Source organism: Doryrhamphus excisus, chromosome 18 (genome assembly GCF_030265055.1).
Source record: "Doryrhamphus excisus isolate RoL2022-K1 chromosome 18, RoL_Dexc_1.0, whole genome shotgun sequence".
Taxonomy (NCBI): Eukaryota; Metazoa; Chordata; class Actinopteri; order Syngnathiformes; family Syngnathidae; genus Doryrhamphus; species Doryrhamphus excisus.
Window position 1 is genome coordinate 166,629 of NC_080483.1, and position 18,272 is coordinate 184,900.

The 18,272-nt window shown below is 47.4% G+C and overlaps 2 protein-coding genes across 3 annotated transcripts; both read left to right on the forward strand.

Moving 5' to 3' along the window:
- The first annotated feature begins 769 nt into the window (after positions 1-769).
- On the forward strand, positions 770-6,405 carry LOC131106541 (inositol hexakisphosphate kinase 2-like). Its single transcript, XM_058055715.1, has 5 exons — positions 770-1,366; positions 3,936-4,167; positions 4,239-4,402; positions 4,553-4,728; positions 4,831-6,405. The coding sequence occupies exons 1-5, from the start codon at positions 1,153-1,155 to the stop codon at positions 5,422-5,424; spliced, it is 1,380 nt and encodes a 459-aa protein (XP_057911698.1). The 5' UTR covers positions 770-1,152; the 3' UTR covers positions 5,425-6,405.
- Positions 6,406-8,090: 1,685 nt separating this feature from the next.
- Positions 8,091-18,155, forward strand: LOC131106534 (protein transport protein Sec61 subunit alpha-like 1). Of its 2 annotated transcripts, none has more exons than XM_058055705.1 (12): positions 8,091-8,914; positions 13,418-13,485; positions 13,559-13,624; positions 13,767-13,845; positions 14,524-14,655; positions 14,731-14,840; positions 15,526-15,679; positions 15,776-15,936; positions 16,021-16,218; positions 16,951-17,142; positions 17,213-17,289; positions 17,448-18,155. In XM_058055705.1, the coding sequence occupies exons 1-12, from the start codon at positions 8,821-8,823 to the stop codon at positions 17,632-17,634; spliced, it is 1,518 nt and encodes a 505-aa protein (XP_057911688.1). In that variant the 5' UTR covers positions 8,091-8,820; the 3' UTR covers positions 17,635-18,155. The 2 variants fall into 2 exon arrangements, with proteins under 2 accessions (XP_057911688.1, XP_057911689.1); XM_058055706.1 differs by lacking the exon at positions 8,091-8,914 and adding an exon at positions 12,759-12,866.
- Positions 18,156-18,272: the final 117 nt, after the last annotated feature.

Here is an 18,272-nt window from a genome sequence, read left to right on the forward strand (position 1 = left end):
AAAAGTGAAAGCCATGTGTGTCATGTCTCACACAAGGATTGTTTACAAATTTCCCCACTGAGGGACGAATAAAGGCATATCTTAATCTTAAAATGATGGGCAACATTCCACAAACAAATGCACTTTTGCTTTAAGCACGATGCAGTAGGCCGAAAATCCATCCATTTCCTATGCTGCTTATCCTCACTAGGGTGGTGGGGTATGCTGGAGCCTACCCCAGCTGTCCTGGGGGGGGGGGTACACCCTGGACTGGTGGCCAGCAGTTGGATGTTAAAATGTGTATTTTTTAATAACATAATTAAGAACACTCGGGTAATGATAAATATAGCATTTAGTTTGTGGCCAATGTCTCCCCTAAATGTAACAAAGTTACATATCCTTCCGCTGTTGATGTACTTCATGTACTCTGACTTTCAGCAGCAGATGCTAACCTTATTTACCAGCAGCAGATGCTAACGTTATTTACCAGCAGCAGCTTGTCTTGAAGGCAGACGCTAACCTTATTTACCAGCAGCAGCTTGTCTTCAGGCAGCAAAGGCAAGCAAGTGCAACCCGTGTAAAGAGGAGGAGAAAAAGGCCTTCAGTGTTGTGTTTTTGTGTCTAGTGTTTTTCCTGTCCTCCCCTCCCCTCCCCCTGTTTTCTCTCTCCCCCTTTGTTTGCCTGATCTCCTCGAGCTGTCTCCTCCCAGCGACAAGGGCGACTCCGCCATTGGCTGATTCTCTGGAGTGGGCGGGGCTTGTGGGCAGCGCCGTTGCCTTTTCGCAGGGACTTTAACGAGTGCGTCAGTTCAGCCACAGCACTGCCAGAGGATCAGGCCACGTCAGGCGGAAACGTATTTAGCAGCCTTTTGTGTCGCATACGTGGCGTTTTATGACACGAAATTCATCGCGGAGATGATCTAGTTGACCAGAGGAGTACTATCCAGCGTCCCAGAGCCGCTGACGCGGAGGCAATAAAGGATTTCCTCGGCTCTGCCCTTCCCGTTCAGCCTTTTGTTTTCCTGTCGCTCGCTCCGGCAGGCGACGGAGCAGCGCCCCCTCCGGCCGTACGGGGAAGAGCTCCAGGATAGGGAGCCAGACGAGCGGCAGAGTCTCTTGCCTCCACGCGCGCGTCGTGGGTCCCCCACGCTCAGCTGTCCGATGCGGAGTGAGGATGAGTCCCGCTCTGGAAGCCCTCATGCAGGCGGACGGGACTCCCTATTCCGGGAAAGGGGTGATGCTTGAACCCTTCGTGCACCAGGTGGGGGGCCACTCCTGCGTGCTGCGGTTCGGCGAGCAGACCATCTGCAAGCCCCTCATTCCCCGGGAGCACCAGTTTTACAAGAGCCTCCCGACAGAAATGAGGAAGTTCACCCCTCAGTATAAAGGTAAGGTTGTCAGTCTGCGGATGTGTGCGCGTCACTGCGGTGGCTAGCATGTGGCTAGCATGTGGCTAGCATGTGGCTAGCATGTGGCTAGCATGTGGCTCATCTCCATGCTAGCATTACGTAACGCTGCGCCTGCGCGTGTGTGTGTGATGGAGGCTTGGGTATTATGCTGTAGGGTTGTTGCAAGGCCCCCAAGGACAGAATGTACACGACATAGCGGTACGCGTGTACTGGACATGTATTTATAGATGGATGGACCCGGAGTCTGTCAAAGGAGGCCTTGAAGACTGTGAAGGCCCCCTATAGGTGCTAGCTACAGGTGCTAGCTACAGGTGCTAGCTACAGCTGCTAGCTACAGGTGCTAGCTACAGGCTCGCCATCTTTCTAGTGGTTTTCAGCACAGGTCCACTAGAAACAGAGGAGCATAGGAACCTGGCACCGGTCTTACTCGCCAAAACCCACAGAGTAGCAGTTTTACCCAAGAGGCCCAGCAGCTTGATAACAATGAAGAAAAACATTTTCCCAAGCTAACCGCTGCTACGGTAACAGACGAGCTGTAAGCAGGAAATACTCATGAAGTATATTCTACTGCATGTTGTTCTCTGAGGGGAAGCTCGGCGTGACACGGCCTGGTCGACCCGATGCTTGGCGGCTTGATATGGAAATATGGAGACATGGAGATATGGAGACATGGAGACATGGAGATATGGAGATATGGAGACATGGAGATATGGATGCTGCCGATACGAGCTCTTCATGCTCTAAAATCAGTTGTCCAGTCAAAGTATCCATACCTCGGTCTTTGGAGTCATGTTGGTCTGAAACGGTTGTATCGGTTGAAACGATGACCGGCGGTCAATGGTCAGAAAGTATCACATGGGTATCACATGGGTATCGCTGATACCCGCCTGAATTTCACTCCGTATGGGATGGGAAAGGAAATGGGTGATATCGTACGTCACTACCAAAGGTTCAGTTCTTTATGTACCATGTAGACGTACATTACATTCCAAGTACCACATAGTACCATGGTACACAGTACCATTATTGGCCTAAATGAAGCATTTTCAAGCATATAATGGCTAAGTGAACGACAAACGTTTACATGGGAATGTAGTGTTCCACTTTGGCCACTAGGTGTCACAGCGTGAGACAAGCTTGGCAGGTATTGTAGCGGTAAAATCATCATCATAAAACACGTACCTGTTGGGGCCATAACCCACGACCAGCTGAAACTGGGAACCTCTGATGTCACTTCCTTTCTTCCTTAGTTGTATTCATGTCTTAAAAGGCTTGTTCACTCTGATTCTGTCATTCTAAGAAAGATGAAATGGACATATATAATACATGATGAGACAGTAGCCTTTAGCTAGTAGCTCCATGTGGGATGTCCAAAAAACAGCAAGGAGGTGCTAATGTGTGCATCTGTACTTTGTATTGTATTTGGTCTGATTATGTCCACCACATTGGATAATAGCGGTGTAAAGGTGACTATAGGGGTGTTATTCCATGTCTAGGGGGCTCTAATCATGTTAAAGTAGGGTTTCTTATGCCTCAACTATGGAAACTATCCTGTGGTTGGTCCAGGTAAATGACTGAATAAATAGGGCAGGTTATGTCAAACTAGAATGGGCGTCCCTTGGGGGGCATCATGGCGGAAAACAACGGCGGGCCACTGACATGCAGAGTAAGAGTTTGTCATGACTCCGATGTGGGTCCGGTCTGCTGACAATGGAGGGCAAACGGTCCAAGCTGGTTTGCGTCTGAGACAGCCATGACATCCTGGACATCTGACTTCTCAGAAATGCAATGTGGGACTAAAAAAAGACCCAGCATGCCGAGTCAGACAACTTTGAGAGTCAAGACTTCTAGGACTGGCAGAGATCCCCCCCCCCACCCCACCCCAAGCAACCGCCGCCGTCATGTGAAGGAATTTGGCACAGCAGTAGAAAGGCGTGACTTGGAACTGAGGGCTTTCGTTTAGTTTGAACAAGGACTTCAGGACTTGAGTCACCAGTTCCCAGCCTGGGTGTGATGACGGTGTAGGTTTCCATCAGGCCACACTTGGCTGGTGGGGGGGGGGGCTTCGAGATGCTGACGTCATGCTTAAAGGGCCCCTGTCATGATTCATCAGCTTTGCTAAACCTCTCCTATACATATGTTGGTCCATTCTGGAAAGCCGTCATTGACAAAATGGCGTTTATAGTTCACGGCACGGCCATTCTAGTTCACGGCGCGGCCATTCTAGTTCACGGCGCGGCCATTATAGGTCACGGCGCGGCCATTATAGTTCACGGCGCGGCCATCACCAGCTAGCTCTCCTCACTTATTTCTGGACATGAGGTCACTGGAGGACGATAGCTCAGGCGCACACGGGTGGCGGTGTAGGAGATGTTTTGAACCCGGGGTTCATTCTATTGTCTTGTTGTTTTTAATAATGATAGTTTTCAATATGGAAATTATTTGTGATCATATTTGGTCACTTTACATCCAGGGGGATACGTGGTGGTTGTCTTGAGATGTTGCACGGAATTGTGCGTGTGAAGGATGCTCTGCTTCCTTTTTCCAGGCGTGGTGTCCGTCAGCTTTGAGGAGGACGAAGGCGGGAACCTGTGCCTCGTGGCGTACCCGCTCCACAGCGAATCGGGCGACCTGGAAAACAAGGACCCCTCCTCCGACTGCGAGCCCAAGAGCAAGATGCTGAAGTGGAGCAACAAAAAGCAGTCCCCCCTGCACCTGGAGAACGACAACTACGGGAAAGAGCGAGTGCGACAGAGCCGCAAAGACGACAAGATCATGAGGTAAGTCCCCCCCCCCGGGAAAGGCCGCCCACACAAGCGCTGACGTCTTGTCCCACGTCTCTCCTCGGCAGCTATCGGGACGATGTGCAGGCGCAGCAGCAGGCCGAGGTCCTGTACCTGAGCCTGGAGAAAGGCAACATGGTGGCGCAGATCAAACACAACCCCTGGAGCCTCAAGTGTCACCAGCAGCACTTGCAGAGGATGAAGGAGAACGCCAAGCACCGCAACCAATACAGTATCCTTCCATGCTGGTGCCCGAGGTGGGGGGGCCGTGATGCAGCCCGGGGGGGGGGGGGGCCATGATGCGGCCTGGGGGCCACTGTAGCAATAACACATAATGATAACAAATCCAAAAGTAGGCATTCCTTCACCAGCACCCCCCCAGAGTTCATCCTTTTGGAGAACCTAACGTGGCGCTACACGGTGCCGTGCGTCTTGGACCTGAAGATGGGGACCCGCCAACACGGCGACGACGCATCAGAGGAGAAGAAGGCCAACCAGATCCGAAAGTGCCAGCAAAGCACGTCGTCCTCCATAGGAGTGCGACTGTGTGGCATGCAGGTACAGCCCACCCCCCAAGAGTAGAGGGGGGGTAGACCGTTCCCCACACCCCAAAATGCCGGCTGCGGGGCCCAACCTGATATTTTACTTTCACCCGGGCAGGTCTACCAGTCGGATTCCGGGCAGCTGGTGTTCATGAATAAATACCACGGCCGCAAGCTGAACCTCGCCGGCTTCAAGGAGGCCCTCTACCAGTTCTTCCACGACGGGCGGCGTCTGCGGCGTGAGCTGCTCTCGCCGGTGCTGCGGCGCCTTCGGGAAATGCAAGCCGCCCTGGAGGCCTGCGAGTCCTACCGATTCTACTCCAGCTCCCTGCTCATCATCTACGACGGAGATCCTCCCAGAACCCCCTCCCGTCCCCGACACCACGGCGGCGAGGAGGGGGACGAGGACGAGTTGTCGGATGAAGAAGAGGAGGAGGAAGAGGGGGCCTTCGGGTTCCCTCGCTCGTCCTCCGCAGGCTGCAGTGGCGGCGGGGCCGGCGGCGGCGGCAACAGCGGCGGCCGCTCCGCCCACGGCACGGCGGACGCCAACAGCCCGGCGGTGGACGTACGCATGATCGACTTTGCTCACACCACGTGCCGGCACTACGGCGAGGACAGCGTGGTGCACGAGGGCCAGGACAGCGGCTTCATCTTCGGACTGCAGAACCTGATCACCATCATCTCCCAGCTGGAGGACCACAGCACCGACTGAGGCCGGACGAGAGCCCGTTGGTTTGGATTTCAAGCAGGAGCTCCTTGAGCCCGCAGCCTGCTTCTACGAGGCGCCGCCCTCCTTGCGCCGGCATGGAGGTCTGACACTCCCTCCCGCTCGGAGGCGACCTCGGGTTGAGGGCAGGGGGGTCACGCACGGTGGTTCCTGCGCCGCCCCCGACCTGCCGGAGAGCAGACGGGGCAGGCTGAGCCCTTTGCTCGCACTTTTCCTCTTTCTGAGACTGCTCCTTTTCTTTAGTGCACACGCTAGGAGGAGCGCCAACCAAGATGGGGGGGTCTCCGGACGGACACACAAACCCTTGTAGCATCCTCGGACCCCTCCCCCTCCTCCTGCGTGAACACGGGTTCCTTTATGGTACGTTCTCTCTGAGAGAGAAGGGGAGGTGGAGAGAACGTTGACATTCAAGTGTATTCTTTCTTGGAGGCCAACGTGGCGTTACCTGCAGCCCAACCCGATGGGCTGTTTTGGGGGTTGGGGGGCTGGGGGGGGGGGGTGTAAGGGCTGACTCGGCTGGCGAGGTCAGCAGCCTAGTAGCGATCCCAAACATCATAAGGACGTTTTGTGTTTGTAAGAAATGTGCCGTGTTGTCCAATCAGCCGCTCGGAAGACGAACAACACCTTAGAAACACAATGACCTTTGACCTTTTTGGTTTTTGTTCCTGTTTGTACTTTGTTGACTGTAAACAAAAGACAAGAAGACTTTGTTTCTGTTGCCTATGTGGTTTTGGATGGATGTTTTCCGCTTCATTCCTTTTAAGAGAATTTCCGGATTAAAATGACGAAACAGCCACAAAGACGTATTTATTTGAGAAGGTTGTTGACTCACATTCCATGTAACCACTCTAAACCACTCTAAACGTGCTCCTCTCTTGAAGATTGATTTTGTTAGCACAAGAGCCCAGCAGCTCTCCTGCATCCCCGTGTTGCTGCTGTCTTGGCAAATAAAGGCATTCATTTGTGGTCGGCTGTTCGCTTTCTTCTTCTTCTTCTTCTTCTTCTTCTTCTGCCTGTGGACTCGCTGGAATGCTGGTGGCACAGGATTTTCTGCAAGCTACACGGTAAAAGTACGCTTCCGGCCTGCGGCGATGGCGCTGACTGCTTAGTGCCAGAAGGTCTCAGATTATGTAACGCAAAAGGGAAAAGCTCAAACATCATAACCGGCTCAAGCAGGAAGTATTAGAAGCAGCTTTGTCAGCATCCTGTCCTGCTTAGTCCTTCATTTTGCTTGATCACAATCATGCTTACAATAATGGAGGGCTATTGGGCACAAGCGCCAAGAATGTGCTGAGAAAGGTCGTACAGAGGGCAAATGGAATGCGTTGTCACTTTAGCACCTTAAAACTGCTATTTGAAGTCCAGTTCTATTGGAGGTTCATACGGTACCTACGTTCATGAAAACCAGTTCTATTGGAGGTTCATACGGTACCTACGTTGATGAAAACCAGTTCTATTGGAGGTTCATACGGTACCTACGTTGATGAAAACCAGTTCTATTGGAGGTTCATACGGTACCTACGTTGATGAAAACCAGTTCTATTGGAGGTTCATACGGTACCTACGTTCATGAAAACCAGTTCTATTGGAGGTTCATACGGTACCGACATTCATGAAAACCAGTTCTATTGGAGGTACGTATAGATGGATGGATGGATGGATAGATAGATAGATAGACTTTATTGTCATTGTACAATAACAGCAGTGAAATTGCCAACGAAATGTCGTTGCTTGGCTCCCATATAATAATAAATAATAATAATGTGGAGAATAAATAGATGTCATCAGATATGAAAAACAATGTACAGCGTAAACAGTAAATTGCACAAATAATTTAGAATAACTAATAATAATGAAAAGTTTTGGTATGGGCAGGTAGAGGGGCTTATTTGGCACTGAGCAGTCTGATGGCTAGGGGGAAGTAGCTGTCTCTGGATGGCTCAAAAGGGGGGGTGGGGGTGCTAATAGCCTTTTCCCACCACAATCAGTGGCTCTGTCTGACTTTTTAACCACTGGTAGTCCCACAAAAACCTGCCCTGACCACATTAGACGTTACCCATGCTGTAGAAAACCTAACGCTAAAATGCTAAAGCTAAAGCACTGAGAGACATCTTGAAGTAACCTCTATTCTTGAGACACTTGGGACTGTCCGGTCTCTCACGTATGGCTGGATGTTAAAATCTCACACTTTAAAAAGATACATCAGCCTTTATTATGGAGCAGCACAACACCGGAAGTCCTTGGGAGCACTTGGGGTGTGACCAACCACAATGGAGTGGGCGTGACTGGAGGTGGCATGTGGGTGGAATAAATGAAAACACACCATTTTTGCGGGAAGCTTCAAAGGTGAGTATTTTTCTTGCGTTTTGCAGTTTCCTGTGTTTTCTATGTTTTGTGATGAGGAATGATTGAATGATTGTCAATACAAACAAGCATGTTGTCAGTGCTGAAGTCCAAAAGTAGGCCCGTATAAATACATCAAATGTAAATACATTTCAAATCCCAGTCAGTGAATGAGTCCCCCCCCCCCCCCCCCCCCCCCAGAAGACAATCACTAGCCAGAATGCATCCGGCTGTATTTGCATGTTGCTTCATCTCCACACGTGGAGCGTGCCAGCTGACGGATGACCTTGACTGCGATCCGAGTGGATCTTGGCCGTTATGTAAGACGCTGAGGAACGAGTGAAGCCGGCCAGGCTGACCTGAATAGCGCTGGAAGGTGTGAGCTGTGACGTAAGTGACTTGGTGATTACAGTAATATCTCAGAGGGAACTACAGTTATGACAACATTTTCACCTAAATGGGCCGACAACATATTTACTGTGAAAATAGCTTGTGTAGCAGACCCCCCCCCCCCCTCCAACTACCAATGCAAATATAAACTGCATCATTGAAAAAGTCGTGTACAAACTAGACACAGCTAATCGCTCCTCTCATATCATATCATACAGTATACAGTGGTTGGAAACAGTTTTCACCATTTGTGGATAATGGCTCTCACTGTGCTTGGCTGGAGTCCCAAAGCTATAGAAATGGCATGTTCAGTTGTGTTGTCATGGACTAATTACATTTCTATGACGATCTCACACAGTGTGACAAACATGCAAAGAAACCAGGAATGGGGCAAACACTTGTTCACACCACTGTGTATATTTTTGGATAATATGACATGAACACCTTTGTACAGATCAAAGTATCAAAGTACAAGTACAAGTATCAAAGATCAAAGTACACGAGTGTGTGTTTGTACAATCATGGCTTTGTGTGCCGGCCATCACAGTTCAAAGGTTGTGGAAAGAGCTTTGTTACCATGTACCTTTGTGGAATAAAGAACCTGCGCTGCTGGCTTCCTGGCTTCCATAGAAGAAGTGAAGCACTGACATGTCATACAGACAAAAGTGTTGGGACACCGAGTCATTCTCCCCAAAGGGTGTGGAAATGGAAGGACGATGTAGGAAGTCCCCCAAAGGTCAAGGTAAAACAGCTGATGGTCATCGTGGTGTGGTCCATGACGGGGGGGGTCAGGGCTCTCATTTGGGGGGGTCCAAAGAGTGTGGCGCTGTGTTATGCAATCTTCCACTGCACTATGAAAGTGTGGGAACAGATGGATCAGATATCAACGTAAATCAGGTGGTGAGTGCTGCAAGCTGATTGGGTGAACCTGAACTTGCTGTACTTGGCCCTTTTCCCACGGTTGGGTAACTGCTGTGCTCTCAGTGTCTCACAACACAACACAGCACAACACAGCACAACACAGCACAACACACCACAACACAGCACACCTTTACTTGTACAGGCGTCGCTCGCAATATCGCCAATGAATCAGTGATGGCTGTTTTGTGGTAGACTATGCCTATTTTGACACTAAACATGGAAATACAAGCAAGAGGGGGCCCAGTCAGAAGGGGATTATGAAGGCAGGGGGCACTAAACATGTACACACTTATCGTACCCAGATTTCCATTTTGCTGCATTTCACCTGGTTTCAGTTCCCAGTTCAGACTGTACAGGACACATCCATCCATAGTTTTTTAATACTATTTCAATTGGGGGAGGGGCACAAACATTTATGTCCCCTTGGGGGCATGACAGAATAACTGAGATGAAATATAATATATAGTACCTCTATGAATGTTTCATAGTATTGTGACCTAGTTCTAAAGAGCAGACCGTGTAACACAATGTCATGAAGAAAGATACGTGCAGTCATGACAACCTGCGTGGGATGTTCTCATGTGTCTCTATTCCCCTGTGTGTGATGTTCTAATGTTCCAATGTGTCTCTATTCCCTGTGTGTGATGTTCTCATGTTCCAATGTGTCTCTATTCCCCTGTGTGTGATGTTCTCATGTTCCAATGTGTCTCTATTCCCTGTGTGTGATGTTCCAATATGTCTCTATTCCCTGCGTGTGATGTTCTAGTGTGTCTCTATTCCCCCACGTGTGATGTTCCAAAAAGTCTGGGTGACCTTCCCCAGCGGTTGTTGGCCGACCTGCTCAGGTGTAAGACTGGCACAGGTGCTCGTGCGTGTGAAGGCCTGCTGTGGTGATGTGTGTCATGGGTGTGTGTTACAGAAGAAGCCCCAGAAAAGCCTGCCTCGTGTGGGGGGGGGGGGGGGGGGGGGGGTGATGCATGCTGATGGCATGGCAGGACATGCATGCTGATTTGTCCTGCAGCACTGGCAAGTCTATGACAGGGAGCTAAAAATAACCCGAGCAGGCAAAGACAAGCCAGGACGGCTACGAGTGATAGCATTTGTAGTCTGGAATAATCTGGATGAGCCCTTGGCTAACATGTGGGTATGTCATGGATGGAGGTTCCTCCCAAACATCTACCTCCTATAAACATAGAAAGTACACAATATGGTGTCAAAGATTGTCAGTTTTGTATGTTTGTCCCACGTCAATGTTTCAGATCATCAAAGAAATGTATAAATGTAAATATGAGTCCATGATAACACAACTTGGCTAAAATCTTGGAGCCTGGAGCTTGGAGTTGCAGATTCCTGACCAGCAAGAGAAAAATAGGAGTTTTGTGAACATGGGCGAAGCTGGACTGTCCTCCATACTGTTGCTGAAGCCAGACGCCTTTCCAACACTACTTGGTCAGAAGTGCAAGCAGGAAGTAAGAATTCCATTGGTCAGCGCCCTAACCGTGTTTCTGTAGTGTAAGTAAGCGCTGTCTGTGTAGCATTATAGAGTGTGCATGCAGGGAGCATCTTGCAAAGGACAAGCTCACTGATGTCTGGAGTTGCTAGTAGCCTTTCTACCCAAGCCCCACAAAAAACGTTTCATGACCTAATTGACACCAACAATCATGATTATGTGCCCTCAATACCCGTAGACCTGCGTTACCACTCTGAGTTCATACACGCTAATCCAGGGGTCTCCAACCAGTAGATCATGAGCTGCCAGTAACTCCCAACCACTTTTCCAGTCGCTCCCCAAAGGCTTTATTCATTTCTTATCTGGATGAAGGAAGTACAGCTGGAATAGGTGCAGAGTCTGGAAGATCTAGAAAGCTTTCTGTTGCTTTCAGCACCTTGGCACGTTTGTTGCACGGAAATGTACCGAGCGACTCGCAGAGCTGGGATTTGTGGAGTAGTGACCTCGCTCACCCGTCTTCTAATGTTGCTACCCTTCAGACACCGACTTCTTCTACCATCTGTCACCTCATGTCACCTCATGGCAGGAAGTATCGTGGCCCTCGTCCCTCGTTGTGTGAAACGTCACAGAGACTCACTTGAGGCCATGTCATTGTGGCTTTGCATGAACTGTCAATCATGTGTTGTATGGACATTGCTGGTGACCGACTCCCAGACGGAAGGGGAATATTGAATACCTGAGCACCAGGTGGACATCCTCCCGTGTCATTGGGGGGCAGACAATTCCAGCAACAACCTGATAGATCTATAGAGATACTGAACATGCTGTTTAAAACTATTAAAAACATAACATTATTGAACTTTTGTATCGTTTGTATCGTTATTGTGGCTGGTGAGTATCACGCTGGCTTTGGTCAAATATATTTACTCCTCTGCTGCCCTCTACTAGCTGTCTGCATGTGTTGCTGTAAAGTCAAGAAATAGCTAAGTCCATCTAAAGGCCTTTTGGTCTGCTTATATACTGCTTAGATACTGTATGGGCTGACTGGAGGTGTACAAGAGTTTAATGGGGGTGATTATGATTTGTCATTGGATCCAAATGTGTACATACATACATAGATGTGTACATACATACATAGATGTGTACATACATACATAGATGTGTACATACATACATAGATGTGTACATACATACATAGATGTGTACATACATACATAGATGTGTACATACATATACAGATGTGTACGTACATACATAGATGTGTACATACATACATAGATGTGCACATACATACATAGATGTGTACATACATACATAGATGTGTACATATATACATAGATGTGTACATACATACATAGATGTGTACATACATACATAGATGTGTACATACATACATAGATGTGTACATACATACATAGATGTGTACATATATGCATAGATGTGTACATACATACATAGATGTGTACATATATACATAGATGTGTACATACATACATAGATGTGTACATACATACATAGATGTGTACATACATGCATAGATGTGTACATACATACATAGATGTGTACATACATACATAGATGTGTACATACATACATAGATGTGTACATACATACATAGATGTGTACATACATACATAGATATGTACATACATACATAGATGTGTACATGCATACAGAGATGTGTACATGCATACATAGATGTGTACATACATACATAGATGTGTACATACATACATAGATATGTACATACATACATAGATATGTACATACATACATAGATGTGTACATACATAGATGTGTACATACATACATAGATGTGTACATACATACATCCCTTTGCATTACAGCTACATTTTTATCATTTTTTTCTCATAAATGTATGTATTTACGTAATTTATGTATTGTTGTAAATGTACAACGTTATTTTTTAAATCTCAGATTGTTTTAATACTCCATTGTAACAGGCATCACCTAAGATGCCTATGAAAGGGGGACTTATGTGACCTTAAATATTATTCCGGCTTTTTTCTCGTAAATTTATGATGTATTCACGAAATCTGTCATTCTTTCTAATCCGTTTTAATGTAACAATGACCTTTATGTACTTTGGATTGTAGCTTACCTTATGAATGTACATTGATTATCCACACAACGTTACTGTGCTCGGTTCGTGTGCTGGCCCTTTAAGACGCTGTGTCACGTGGGTAGTGGTGACGTGTCTGTCCGGCTTCCCTCTGACTCCCGGCATCTGCAGCTGTTTGACGGCGCTTCAGGTTGCTTTGGCCGAGGAGGGCTCAGGTGGACGTTTGGAACATCATGGGCAGTGGGTATCTCCTAATTGTGGAACTTCAACAACGCTGCTTCTGTAATTTTAAGGACATAGCTCACAAAGCTTTTTACTGGTAGCTGAATTTAACAAACGATAAAGCAGAACCTATACATCGTTAGCGTGTAAGCTAGCTAGCTAGCTAGTGTCATGTTTTATAACGGATTACTTTCCTGCATGGTGTTGTTATTTGGCAGTGAAGTTACTCTGTCTGACAAAACAATGTATTGTGGTGTTATTTCCTTGTGCTGCTCTGGGACCTGAGCTGGACCTATGCTAACTCAGCCACTCATTCAAACACTGACAGTGGGGAGTTTAGTGCATGTTTAGTAACATTGTTCCTCTGCCTCGTTGTCCACAAACTGCAAACTGCTGGAAGCACCCAAGTTACGATGTGTGGTAAACAACGGATGCAGTAAGAAATGAATGGAGAATAAAGAAGGATGCCTGAGCGTTGATTGGCTTTCTAGCAGTGTGGGCCCGCCCCCTCTTCCTAAGGCCACGTTTCACGGAAAGTACTGACATGTTGTCATTTGCTTCATTTGCAGTCAAATTCTTGGAGGTGATAAAGCCCTTCTGTGCAATTCTGCCAGAAATCCAAAAACCTGAAAGAAAGGTATGGTCAGTATGGCATCAACCAACGACTCCTGACTGCGTGACATTCAACTTGTCATGGTTCTTGATTTCAGATCCAGTTCAAAGAGAAGGTTCTATGGACAGCCATCACTCTCTTCATCTTCCTGGTTTGCTGCCAGGTGGGTGTCACACACACACACGCATATATATATATATATATACACACACACACACAAAGTGGGGGACTGTAGTAGTGTAGAAGTGCTTCATGTTGTACTGAGATGTGTCTATGAAGATGATTTTTAATCTCTGTTCTTCCAGATCCCCCTCTTTGGCATCATGTCCTCAGACTCTGCAGATCCTTTCTACTGGATGAGAGTCATTCTCGCCTCAAATCGAGGTAGATACTAATATCAAATACTAATATTATCATATCACCTCTTTGTTTGCATGTTAACATACAATACCAGTGCACAGTTTGAAATAGGGGAATTATTAATCAGGGAATTATTATAATCACTCTGATAAGCAATTATTTCAATTAAAAAACACTCCAATGGGCTGAGATTACTTGCACTGTTCGGGTGAGCAAATGGAGCGCTCCTTTTTTCTCCTGCCTCTTACAAGCTCACTTGTAAACAAATGTTGACATTCAGAGGAATGACATCGTACCAATATCAGCTGACTAAATCATGTTTGAAAAGTGCAAAAGGTTTGTCAGACACCTCTATGGCGTCACACCGGCCGCTCGGCACATGTGTCTGAATACAGTGTACCTTGCTGGGCCACAGCAGATGGCTCCTCCCCCTCTAGACACTGCTTCTCCTGATGGTAGTAGTGATGTCATGATATCTGACCAGGACTAATCAATCCAATCCTAATTTCTTCCAGTCCATCTTACCTCCAGATGTGCACAAACTACATTTACATCTACATTTGAAAAAGTAGACATGAAAAGTCAGATCAGAAAGTTCTCATTATCGGTATCAGTTTGGGAAAAAAAATAGTGCATCTTTAGTTGACAAGTATGATAACTGCTCCACTACTGTCCTCCTCTAATGTGACTGTTTCCTTCCAGGTACCCTGATGGAGCTGGGCATCTCCCCTATCGTCACCTCGGGCCTCATCATGCAGCTGCTTGCTGGGGCTAAAGTCATCGAAGTTGGGGACACGCCCAAAGACAGAGCCCTCTTCAACGGAGCGCAGAAATGTACGGAGGCTACTATCGTACGCTCTTTTGGTGACGAGTGATGTCGCCGGTGTCACGCCTGTCAGTGTCTTTCAGTGTTTGGAATAATCATCACCATTGGCCAAGCTATTGTTTACGTGATGACCGGCATGTATGGCGACCCCTCAGAGATGGGAGCTGGTATCTGTCTGCTCATCATCATCCAGGTACACAGACACATGGGCTGGAGTAGACACACACTCGGGGAATTGTTTTCTTTGGCTGCTTTGACTCTCCTATGTGGACTCAAACTGTCGTAGAAGCAGCGGTGCTGACCTAAATGGTAGTAAGGATAATCTTCCACTTCCACCATCTTCTGTTATATTCTTTAAAAATAACTGTTTAACAGAAACAGCTCGTAAGAATTTTGATGGGAATTGAGAATGATCAGACTTTCTGACCCTGCTGACTAAGGATCGACCGATACATCGGCCGGCCGATATATCGGGCCGATATTTGCGTTCTTTACTTACTTGACTTGCTACTCGTTGGAGGCTAATATGTACAGCTGTTACCAACACGTGTGTCAGTGTGATGTGTTTGTGTGTGGAGGCGTGGTGGAGGGGGGGTGCACGTCACACTGCGGAGGATCAGTCATCACATCGATGCTAGATAAAATTCAACTATGAATATTTCTCCTTTTAAATTGATAATACTGTTTAAATGTGTGTTTAAGAAAGCTGAATCCTACTGTGTTCAGTTTACATTTCAATAAATATTTGTGTAAACTTGAGACCTGTAATATTTGTTATCATTGTCATTTTTTCATATAAGTTGAGGAAGCAAAAGCAGTATCGGCCATTAGCCAAGCAGCTACTGCTGACACAGCCATCACGTTTGTCTCCCCACCAGCTGTTTGTGGCCGGTCTCATCGTGCTGCTCCTGGATGAGTTGCTCCAAAAAGGCTACGGTCTGGGCTCTGGCATCTCGCTCTTCATTGCCACCAACATCTGTGAGACCATCGTCTGGAAGGCTTTCAGCCCTACCACTGTCAACACTGGCAGAGGTCGGCATCCGCACCGTAACACTGTTTGTCTTGTGTGTTGCTCATCACGCCGGCAGCGCAATAATCCAAGTGTCGTCTTCTCATTTTGGCCGGCAGGCACGGAATTTGAAGGCGCAATCATCGCTCTTTTCCATCTGCTGGCGACGAGGACGGACAAAGTGCGTGCTCTAAGAGAGGCCTTCTACAGACAAAACCTGCCCAACCTCATGAACCTCATCGCCACTGTGTTTGTTTTTGCTGTCGTCATATACTTTCAGGTGAGTCGTTGTGTGTGAAGTATGATGACATGTCCGTCAACAGTCCTGCTCAACGACAGAGGCGCCTCCCATTGCCTCTCTCAGGGATTCAGAGTGGACCTGCCCATCAAGTCCGCTCGCTACCGTGGCCAGTACAACACCTACCCCATCAAACTCTTCTACACCTCCAACATTCCCATCATCCTGCAGTCTGCCTTGGTTTCCAATTTGTACGTCATCTCCCAGATGCTTTCCACGCGCTTCAGCGGGAACTTCTTGGTCAATCTGCTGGGAACTTGGTCTGTAAGTCTTCATTTCATTTTGCTTTTACCGGGGGTGTCACAATCTGCTGATTTCATTTCTGCTATGTTACTCTTCTGCACTGTGTGTATGCTAGCAGCCCCGTCTCCACCCGCTGACACAAAGAGAACCTTGACTGGCCAAAAGGGCTCACTCTGTTCATGCCGTAGTTCTATGGAACAGACGTGCTAAGTTGCTGAAAGCAATGCACAGAGTGAAACCTCTTCCTGCCTGCTTGGAGGAAAACACACACGTGCCCGTGGCAACATATTGGTTTTCATTCCTTGTGAGAGTCTAATGTATTATTGTCCCAGGCCGAGTGCCCACAAGAACCCTCAATGACATCTTGGGACATCTCAGCTTTTACATTTTCCCATAATGCTTCAATGCAGATGGGCCTGCTGCTCCGGCATCAGTATCCGGTTCCCATCATGTATGTCACTTGTCACGGAATGTTCTGTGTTCTAATGATGGAAAACCATGGTGTCAAATTGTCTAGGGAAATGGAAAGTTTATTACTTTTGGTACAGTTACTCATGACTACATGATTATGCCATAAGTGGTTCCAGGCGCACTAACAGCACACACAGCTAGGAGACTCTAGTTCGATTCCACCCTCGGCCATCTCTGTGTGGAGTTTGCATGTTCTCCCCGTGCATGCGTGGGTTTTCTCCGGGTACTCCGGTTTCCTCCCACATTCCAAAAACACGTTAGCGTTAATGCTCGTGTCTGCAGGATGCTACAAGCGGCGGTCCAGCCCGGGCGTACCCCGTGGGTGGGCTTTGTTACTACTTCTCCCCACCTGAGTCATTTGGATCAGTCCTGGAGGATCCAGTCCATGCACTCATCTACATTGCCTTCATGCTCGGATCATGCGCCTTCTTCTCCAAAAGCTGGATCGAAGTTTCCGGCTCCTCCGCAAAAGATGTAAGATCAAATCCCCCCCCACCCAGACTACAAAGGACTTCTTAATATGTGATTGTTCTGGATGATCCAGGTGGCCAAACAGCTGAAGGAGCAGCAGATGGTGATGAGGGGCCACAGAGAGACCTCAATGGTGCACGAACTCAACAGGTAAAATCATAGCCTCATCACAGCCTGGAGCATTGGTGGACGTACGACTGTAACCTCTGGCAGGAACATCACACTTCCACCCTACTAAAATATCTTTATTGGAAAGAACAGGGGAACAGACTTCTTGTTCCAATGCTCATGTCCATCTTCCCTTTTAGGTACATACCTACGGCGGCTGCATTTGGCGGGTTGTGTATCGGCGGCCTGTCTGTCATGGCTGACTTCCTCGGAGCGATCGGCTCCGGCACAGGAATCCTGCTGGCCGTCACAATCATCTATCAGTACTTTGAGATTTTTGTCAAAGAGCAAAGTGAAGTCGGAAGCCTGGGAGGATTTTTCTTCTAAGAAGAATGGTGGAGTTTAAGGATTTTGGTCATACTTGATCATTGACTGCGTGGATGGTCTCGCGCTTCCTACCGTGACAGATTTGATACATTTTTCACTCTCATTGAGCTGCCACTCCAGTGAAGGTGGAGACCAGAACCTCGGCTGTGGGACAGAATGGAGTTCATTCCAATCATGTTCCCTGCCAGCGACCCTGTGGACGTTTGTCATCGGCCGCCTTCCAGCATAGAAGAAGAAAAGATGCGGTGTTTACAGGAAATGATGTCAGCTGATGGATGGGATAGAAATCATTACCAGAGACCTCACTGCTGGTGTTTCTATTCATCCAATCACTTGTCTTTATGATTAATATTCCTTTATTTTCATTGTCTTATTTGATTAGATTTTTTTACCTGGACAGATCATCTGTTTTTTCCATAATGTGTTGGATTGGTCTGTATGTGTGAGACAGTCTTTGGAATGTCTTTTAAAAACATTCCGGGACAAACTTATGGAACATGTTTGCAATAAAGTATTTTTTCCACTAGATCATTTTACTGGCCAACATCTGGACTTATCTATTGTACAATAGCGGTTTGAAGAATGGGCCATTTGGATGTTTTATTTTTTGTTATTGTTGCAAAAAATCCCCCCAAAAA